The sequence below is a fragment of the Etheostoma spectabile genome, unplaced genomic scaffold (assembly GCF_008692095.1).
Source record: "Etheostoma spectabile isolate EspeVRDwgs_2016 unplaced genomic scaffold, UIUC_Espe_1.0 scaffold273, whole genome shotgun sequence".
Taxonomy (NCBI): Eukaryota; Metazoa; Chordata; class Actinopteri; order Perciformes; family Percidae; genus Etheostoma; species Etheostoma spectabile.
The window spans coordinates 2194520-2204636 of record NW_022605577.1 but is presented as its reverse complement, the minus strand read 5'-3'; the positions used below and the strand labels follow the sequence as shown (position 1 = coordinate 2204636).

The 10117-nt window shown below is 40.0% G+C and overlaps 1 protein-coding gene across 4 annotated transcripts in view; it reads right to left on the bottom strand.

Annotated features, from left to right (window-relative positions):
• The window catches only part of il1rapl2 (interleukin 1 receptor accessory protein-like 2), a gene marked incomplete at its 5' end in the record, with an annotated part of 503103 nt that overhangs the window by 31740 nt on the left and 461246 nt on the right, over positions 1-10117 (bottom strand). For all 4 annotated transcript variants that reach the window (XM_032510844.1, XM_032510846.1, XM_032510845.1 and 1 more), the window contains 1 exon segment: positions 2862-3007. In XM_032510844.1, coding sequence (XP_032366735.1) covers positions 2862-3007 — 146 coding nt within the window.

The following is a 10117-nucleotide window of genomic DNA, read 5'->3' as shown; positions in this document are numbered from 1 at the left end:
GTTGGGTCCTTGTAAATTATAGAGTGTGGTTTAGACCTACTCTATCTGTAAAGTGTCTCGAGATAACTCTTGTTATAAATTGACACTATAAATAAAATTGATATGAAATTGAATTGACGGACATCCGGCTGTAATAAGGGACATCTGGCAGAATTTTCTGCGGCATCTTAACAATCCTGGAAATGGAACCTTGTCAATATAGACTAGACAGAGGGTAAATACAGGTATATTCAGACAGACAGTATGATAGATAGTTTTTTGAACATTAGAGCATGTAAACCTACCCTAGTAGAAACCCAAAATACAAGTATAAACATAAAAAGTAGCATAATATGGAACCTTTAAACAATCCCATTGCACGTATTGCCTTCCATGAGGAGAATGTGTGTGTGTTTTGGTGTATAGGTCTGATCAAACGTGCACACACAAATGCAGAATATGCTGATAGCTATATAATAGCACTGCTGCCAGTTACTTTACTGTAAAACCTTGCATAGAAACACACACAGTACACACTCCTGTATTCATCCAGGTAATTACAGTGTGAAGTAATGACGACCCCACAGTTCTTATTCTGTGGAGGTGTGTGTCTGTGTGATCCCATGTGTGTGCGTACTTGTGCATGTGTGTGTGAGTCCCTAAGGTGCTAGTTAAGTATAGTAAGATAGATTTGACACCTATGGCGTTCAGCAGGAATCAGGCGGGGAGTCAGAAGGAACTGTTTTTAGTCCTCTCTCTCCCTCTCTTCTTTTCGTCTTCATTTCGGCACTCCAAATGTTCTCATCCACCCCTCAGCTTCCCCATTTTTATCTCTTTGTCTGCATCTTTTATTTCTCTTTTGTTCTCCATTTCCGTGCCTTGTTTAGTCTCACACCGTTTCAGCGCCTGTTCATCTCTTTCCACATCCCCCCCCCTCCGTCCCTACTCTTCTGCATGACGGTCATTTATTTCATGTAGTGGGCATTCAGGCAGCCCTTGTTTCCACTGAAATGTAAGGTAGGGGAGACAATTCATCCCCTCCTCCGGTGCCGTTTCTCTTCGTCTCTCTAGGTTTCTCTTTCTTTCTGCGGGTCGTGGCCTCTAACCCAAACAGGTCGGTTCTCTCTGCTTATCAGATGGAAAGCAGGATACGGCAGGACTGCTGCAAATGTTTTACAAAGGGAGCTGTGCCCTCATGCATTTTTCAGCTGAATATTTAAAGCTGTAACTGTGAGCTCCTGTTTCTTTAATTTTGTCTCCATCTGTGCTGCTCAGCACTGTCTGCTGTGGTGTGTTTTCACCACGCGTTCTGCAGATCACCTGTCAATCAAACAGAGTGTTACAGTACTGTACTGTAGGATCTTTTCTCTTTGATTCTGTGTTGGTTGTTCTGTCTGAGAGTCTATATACGTGCTGCTACTTTCTTTTTGTCATCTGTTTCAGAGCAGCTAACCAAACGTTTGAAATTAATCTTAGGAAGAGCTTTTATATCTTGCAAATTTCATGATGACAGCACACATTTAAAGTCGTAATTATCTTGGAAGCTCTTCACATCCACAATTATTTACTGGGCCATAAAAGTAGCATCAGATCCTGGGCTGCCTGGCGGGGTAATCCTTTTTAAAAGAATCCTATAGAGAAATGGAATATGTCCCAGGTAACTAGAGCAGATACAGTTTTATATTTAGCATCCCAGGGTTTTTTGGGCATTTTTGTCATTTTATTTTGCTAATTTAATGGTCTGCCTCCGAAGAACAAGCTTCGTTGAGCAGTGGCTCCCACAAAGAAGCCACCAATGGCAGGGAGAGACAGCGGGGGAAAAGCATAATCATTAAAATATCTATTTTCACTCAAATATGCTGTCTAACTCAGTGAATTAAGAGTTTATTTTGACCAAACCAGAATGGGTGATTGTTGGAAAAGTGGACAAACTGACCAAGTTTGGTGAGCTTTTAATTTTTTATAGTTTTAATGAAGTGTGTTTTACGGTGATTTAACAAAGCAATTAGTTTGGTAAAAGATAGAAACTTTAGAAAAAAAGATAGAAATTCAGAAGGTGTATGGTTGTATTTTTTCTGTTTAATAAGGAAAATAGGTGTAACAATATTTCATTTTTTGACATATTTGTGCATTTTGTTAATTTATTAAACCACAAAGCGAGCTGAAGAACTCCGAAAAATGGTATTTTTTTTGTGATCAAATGTTTTTTATTTTTGAAAAACGGTATTTCATATAATTTCGAACATTCACTTAAGAATTAATGTATAGAATAAATATTTAGATATCACAGAGATATTTAGATATTTGAATTTGAATGTGGTGTCAGACTTCCCTTCATCACTTGTTGGTGCAATGCAAATTGGTCAAATAATTTCAGTGCAATGGCTTGGTTCTCAGTTCTGAGTTTGTTAAGTTTTTATTTCAGGTATACGATGGCTTCAAACTGTATCACAAAAGCTAAAAGCATCTATCTAACAGCTATCAGTAGATAATAATTGACAACCTTACTAGACTTTGATCTTCCCAAAATAATTTTTTTTTCTTTAAGTGTAAGTTTATCGTCTTTAGCAACAGAAAGCAGCTGTGGGGTGCCACAGGGCTTCGTTTTAGGCCCTATTTAACATTGCCTATACTTACTTATACAGTACATTTTTGTGTGATGTTGGTTTCACATGTTAAACTGTATGTTGTTTTTTTAATCAGCAATTTACTTGCAAGCTCTTATCTTTTCATTATTATTTTGATTAATTTGTCACTCACTCAGATTCATTATTTGAAGAAAAACGACAGTAATGAGATAATTCCAGACAAATTCTGGCAGGTTTTCTTGATTCTATCCAACTAAAATAGGAGGAAAGAAAAAGAAAGAGATAGTAATCTACCTTTCTTCTGCAGTATAGCACTCCCACTGCGCCTCCCTATGTGGTTCTCCACATAACAGGTGTAGTTGGCCAGGTCTGCCTCCTCCACAGCATCAAATATTAGGGATAGCTGCACCTCCTTCTCCCCTAAATGCTCCCTCAAAATCCTGGACAAACACACAAAGAGAAGACGATATTCACAGAAAGCAAGGACAACTCTTTACCCCAAATATACTTCTTTAACACCCTTTTAAGGAAGACAAGGAGAACATAAACAAGTATGCAACATTAGGTGGATTAGCTTGAGTCTTCTCTGAGAGAGGCAAGAAGAGGAAGAGAGGGAGGAAGAGAACAGGGACAGAAGTACGCATCTTAGAGACAGGTTGCGGTCCATATCACCTAAATGACTCTAGGAGGAGAAAGAGGATAACAGGAGGGAAGGGGAAAATAGGAGGAGAGGAAAAATGAGTGTAGAGCGGATGAAAAAAGGTGGACAGAGGGACGGGGGCAAGGAGGCATGTGTAGAAAACATTGGCGACAGCTGGAAAAAGCCTCTCCTCATGGTGAGGTCATACTCCTCTTAAAAGCCTGCAAGGAAGAGAGGAGGTGGAGGAGGGGAGACTGAATTGATGTTTGGGTCACAACATGTACCTTTGAGCCTGATTAATGGTCAGATTCAGCCATGATCGGTGATATCTGCGCTGATTTGGCAATCCAGAGCAGTCAGCACAGACGATCCATAGAGACACTCCAAGAGCCAATGTGTGCTTCATTTACAGATATATTTAGCGATATCTTTTGCATTTCTTATCCAAAACAACGTCAAACTTGGCACCGCACTTACTTGTGCCCGTAAAGTAAGTAAATACAGGAAGAAAGGCCGGTGTTCTGGTGCATATTTCTTGAATCTCCACGGTTAAACCAGCTCATTTCATTAAAATAATCAGACATCGTTTCATGAGAGATGTTACTACGTCTGCTGTGGTCACCGAGACGTCCCTCTGCCGGCGTCTGTCTCCAATTTCAGGGGCAGCTGGTTTGACCACGGATATGCAAAGCTTGACCACAGTCTATTTCTGTGATAGAAACACTGCAAGCTGCGTACCGAGACCAGCTCTTCAAGCAGATGTCGGTACGCTTGTTTGGTCCACTTTTGGTGGGCACCTGAGTGTGAATGCCGCGTTCTCACCGGCCCTGACGAACCACACCAGCAGGACAAAGCACGAATCTTTGATCATTAATTGGCTTTACATTAGTCGTTGTCCGGTATTTCAGGATTGAGCCAAGTTTATCGCGTTGAAAACTGATACGGGCATGGAGATCGTCCAGTTTACTTTTCCAAAAATTGTACATTGGCTAGAATGATACTTGGTAGAGAATGTGCGTGAGGGCGGGATCTCAGATGGTGTTTAATCCCTCCGTCTTTCTTTGATGTTTACATTTTAAAATCTCTACTTGCGATCTAGGAGAATCAGAAGAGGAGAGTCACGCAGTGGTGAGTTGATTTTCCTATCCTCAGTGTCTGGTGGTTGTATATCATCTTGTCCAAAGAAATACAGAAAACATTCTACAAAATAACTCAAATATCATAAATTGTTCACGAAGCTGACAGGAAGACAGGTGGACAGACCCATGTCTTTTAGGATCACAATGTAATAATTAGTTACCATTTAGGTAATGCTCATGTTAGCAACACTATGTTAGAGCAAATAAACACAGTTTAATCCATTCATTACAAGTATGCTACTGTTTTTGGGAAAGGAAATAAATCCCTGCTCGAGGGAGAAGTTTAGCAAACAGTTGATGACAGTGACAGTTGACCCTTTAATTTACCCCCCCCACCTACTATTAACAAAGCCTGTCCTGTGGTCCAGAGGGGATAATTGTTTTAAAAGCCAGTGTGAACTGAACTCAGTGTCAGCGTCTAATACTTGAGTATTCACAGCTTGAACCTCAGAGGATATTGCCTTAGACTGGGACAGACCCAAAGAAAATAAGTGTGAAGAGTGTGAACAAAGACAAACTTGGACTGGCTCTTAGAGTGTCACAATGTCGAATATAGAAGGTCTTGTGTCTGTTATTAAACTGCAATCACAGGGCACAGTTGATTTTCAGGATAGGGCAGTGGTTGAGAAATAACTACAGCAAAAATGGGTTTTAAACCAAACAAAAGCAATAATTACAGTACCACATGCCAAATATGAAAATGTGTATTCATTGTACTATATGCTGTATGTTAGGGCTGGGTAATATATTGATATTATATCGATATCATGACATTAGACTAGATATCTTAGATCGTTTGGATTGTAAAATGGCTTAAGTTTCATTTTGAAGGCAGCATTACAGTAAAGTGATGTCATTACCTGAACTTACCTGACTGTTTTAATTGTTCTATTATTTGCCACTTAGTTATTATTTCCACATTATTGATGATTATTTATCCAAAATCTATTGTGAAGATATTTTGTTAAAGCACCAATTGTCAACGCTACAGTATCGTCACAATATCAACATAGAGGTGATGTTGTATGAATTCCAATACTGTTCCACAAAAATGTAAACACCATCAGACTTTAAACAGACTTTTTGCAAAAGATATATATTTTTTAATGTTTTTGGCATTTTATAAGAAAAGTGACATGTTTAACTGTCAGGAAAACATACTGGCCAATCCCAGGCACTTAAATAATAATTGCTATTGGTGGACTGGTTTATATTGGTCTATAGCTCTAAGAGGGTGGAGTATTAGTGAGTGAAAAATGAATTATTCTTAATGTGCATTATTCTATGATTATTTCTTATAAATATTTGATACACGTGGAAAATAAAAAGTTATTCATTGAGACACAAATGCTGCTAGCAGAAACCGCAATGACCCATCTAATAAAAACCTAGCAAAGGGATTACATTTTCAATTTGCATGATGAAGTAGCTAAATTCAAAGAGAATGAAAACCCTGCACAGTTTGAATGGCCTTAATCACACAAATCAATTTTTTTGGTATAATGCTAAAGCAGCCAATACAGAAACCTACAAAGTAAATTTGCATTGTGTGAAAATCTGGATTTTCAGGTTATCAAACTAATAATTAATGAAAAAAGGGAATGGAAAGCAAAAAGAGAATAAGATTTTTTTTTAAAAGAGGTTAATATTCCTGTTCAGCCTGGCTTAGGTTAGTTGTGTTATGGGGTGGTTTGGTCATTCTTCCTATTTACAGTGTGTGCTGGTTTGTGTACTAGCCTGATGCTAAAACACACGGGGGTTAAACCACACGAGAATTGACCCAGTCTAACCATAGAAAACAGGTAACGTGTGGTAGTTCCATGTGGTTCTGTTGGCAACTCACCATGAAAATTAAACCTTTCTGTCACTTGAGGCTTTTAACCAAGTGCTTGCATGCAAAGAATTTTGACACACACTTTTAACACAAGTGGTCGCTGTGGGTATAACCTTCTCAATATTCATTTTTTTTTCTGTTTAGCAGCAGCGGAGCAGGAAAAAAAGCTGTGAAATCTGAGTATTATCACTATCATGGCCAACATTACAGAAATTATCATGAAATTAAAAATGTCATATTAAATTAAAAAGGTCCCTGAAGAAATACATCAAGTCCCTGGAATTTCCTATGCAAGTGTATTTTATTTCTCTTCTCTGTGTGTCAGGGTATTTGAGTGTGTGCATCACTCTCATGTCTACCAGGGCCAACCATTAGAGGTCACCGTTAAAAGCAGTGACTTGCTAAAATCCTCGATTAAAAACATCACTTCCGCTCTTCCTTTTCTCACCTTCCCTCCAACACTCCCCACTTCCCACCCGTTTCAGACCTCCTTTCTTTTTCCTCTTACCTCCCTTCAACTCTCTCTAATTTATAACTCTAATGCTGTCTTGACCTCTGCTATTAAACACACTCCTCCACACATTCCACTAAATTACGTATGAGTGATTTAAAGGAGCTAAAATTGACACCATCAACCTCATCATTCTTCTCTCCTGCCTGGAAACCTCAAATCTTAGGATCACTAATTACATAGGGTACAGCCCTCTCATGGCTTCATCCATATGTCCAGATCTGGTACTGCACCTCTGTCCCAAGGTGTACCCCAGGGTTCACCACTTGGCCCTCACCTGTTCACCCTTCGTCATGCTGCCACTCGGTAATAATACCTATATTACCTACATTTTCTACATATCCACTTAATCCATTACCACTACGATTCACTCCACCCAGACCAACTGCTTCACTAAATCAGGGATGCAAGCCAACTTTCTAAAACTGAACACTGACAAATCTCATATGATCATCACTCATCACAAAGGTCTTCCCAGAATTATGCACCCTATCTCCCTCATCATTAACAGCTCCACTCAGTCTCCCACCCCTCACATCTGCAACTGATACATGCCTTTAATACACACACAGAGTCCACATATACAGTAGTATTCTTCATAGTACATCCTCCATCGTTGATCTGACGATATTCATGTTTTGGCTGGAGAAACTAAGAATCTACATTGTTATAGATACAATCTCTGGTTAAAAACAAATTAAAACAGTGAGGATTTGACAGCTGTTAAATTGGTAAGCTGATGTGAATTTCAAGCAGGGAAAGAAGCCTCTTCACACCACTAGACATATGGGCCAGGGCTGCCTTCAAGTGAAAATATGGAGGAAGCACTGGCCCAAATGGAAATATTGTGATTACAAATTCATAGCATATACGAGAACCATGAACTATCCTAGCTGAGGTTGAGAAATGTACAGGGGCTGGACAAAAACTGATGATACTGCCCATATATTATGTCACTACTGTGTCTGGGTACATTCTGCCAAAAAACACTTGAATTCCTGACAGGTTGTAATTATTTCTTAGAAAGACAGATGCAGGTTTAAGGCTAAGAGAAAAAGTCTGAAACATCCTGTCTGTCACACATATTCACAGCTGGCCGCTCTCTCCAGGTGGTTTAGTAATAATAAGTTAAGAGTGTCAAGAGTTCTCTCACATACTGCATGGTAACAAGAATTAGTAATTATGGGTGTTCACGTTGTCTTGGAGGCCATTAGATCCTATGCAAACAGACAGGGACACACGCCGTCAAATGCCCAATGCTGCAGCAGGATGGGTGATAGAAGCTAAAAGTGGACAGATTAATCTGCATCACAGCAGGAGGCTGTCTGCTGTAGTGCGATTGTTGAATTTGGAGTGGCGATGTGATTAGATTAGAGGTGCCCAGAGGACTGGACTGAAAGATGGAGAACTCATCAGGCAAAGGTTAATTTAATACCACAGGGCATGATTAGTTTCAAGTTTAAACACTCATGCACACACTATTTTCCCGTGAGTGAACATTTTCAGAGGCCACTGAGTGCCTTAGCAGTTACAGAGACCACCCTTTAAATGGAGAACCCAGGTTCAAGCCCAAGCAGGTCAGCAGGCAGCCCTCCTGCTGAGTTGTCCTAGTGCAAGACACTGGTGTCCTCCCAGCTCCAGGGCTGCTGTTTTGTAGCTGATCCTGACCTCTGACCTCCCTGTGGAGGGAGCGGGGGATGAGGAAAAAGGATTTCCCTTCAGGGAGGAATAAACATTTACATTATTATTGGTGGGCTGAGTTGATGACATAAAATGTGACGGCTTTTGGGTAGAAGAGAATATTTTACATTAAAAGTGTTTTACATTGTAAGCTTTGACTACTTCCAGGTCAGGGAAGGGAGTCAGTAAACGAAATTGCAATTGTGTCTTTTCTATGTTATAAATCTATTTTACAGGATGCGGTATAAGAAGTGAATATAGAGTAGTAGCTCAAAAGTGGGCAGGCTTAACAATAATAAAAAAAAAAGAGAAGAAGTATTGAACCCACAGTGTAGTTATTGGAGATGATGCGATTATCCATGCCAGGCTTTTTCCAAACTGCTATTGGCAGGGTGCAAGTACACTTGGGGTAAAACACAGGCTTTTCCTGGCCGTACCATGGACTCACTATGTCCTTAAAAAAATAAAGCTGGAGGTTGTACTCTATGGGAGACGAGAAGCGGTAAATGCTGTTTAAAATGATAATTTAATCATCGTTCAAATCATTTTATTTTACAGAGCCCAGGAGGTGAAGTGTAGGAAATTATTGATTAATCAACCTAAGATTAGTGTCACATACCCTTGCATTACTTGTTTCCTCAAATGAGTCATGCACGCAAATCAACTTGCTGAGAAAGGGGTATTAGTGCAGCAAAACGTTCCAACGCTGAAAACATATTTCTAATGGCTCTGAACACCTACAAAGTGTTTTCATTTAATCTGGCTGATTAGACCTCTTCCCAGGACTGTGTGGTTGTGTAGAAACGGATTGATTGACATCTTCCTGAGCCTCCTGGTTGCTTTGTTGTATCTGTTAGGGCCAACACATTCTCACTCCCAGCGCGTCAAAACGCAACGTTTGGTAAGGTTCCTTTGGTGTTTGTTACTGATGCAAAAACTCATTTAGTGTCTAGTCATTTGGCGTCATATTCAGAAGTGCTTGGTCAGGACTATGGAGTTACTTTTTGTCGCTGTGGGTCGGGATGTACGTTTTACCGACATGCGGCACACGAGCGGGACAGTTAGGTTTAGGAAAAGAGCGTGGGTGGGGTTACAACGTGTACATTAGTGACACGCATGATAACCCTAACCCCCTTATGCAGATTTTCTGTGTGCTATACAGCGCCGCGGTCGAGCTGTTGATCTGCCCGGTGTCAAGACACGATGTTGGTCTCCTACATGGTGCGAGTAGTGCATGTGCAGAACGACAGCCATCTCTAACATCTTGTTATTTCGAACTTGCACTTGAACAAACCACACGCAATGTGACTGCTGCTTTAATGTTAACGTTTTAATGCTTAAAGTTTAACATAACATACATTTTGATATGTTGTTTTCCCACTGTTATGTGGGATGTAAAAATTCTAAATACTGAAACCTAACAAATACAAAGACTTTGGGCAGGAGTCTTACACAGTGCTCTTCACCCCAGTACTGAATTTCATTCAAACAAGTAACCAGTATTATGTTCAGTTTTACTACACTCCAAAAATAAACCTAGTTACAGTCATTCCCATATCATGCATGTTGAATTAGTTAGTCAAATTTAGTTGAAATTTTTAACCAAGCCCAACAGTCCTGCAGTCCCATGTCGAAGTGTCCTTGGGCAAGACATTGAACCTCGAGTTGCCCCCAATGCTGCGCCATTGGAGTGTGAATGTGTGTGAGTGTGTATATGACGAGCAGGTGGCACCTTGTACGGCAGCC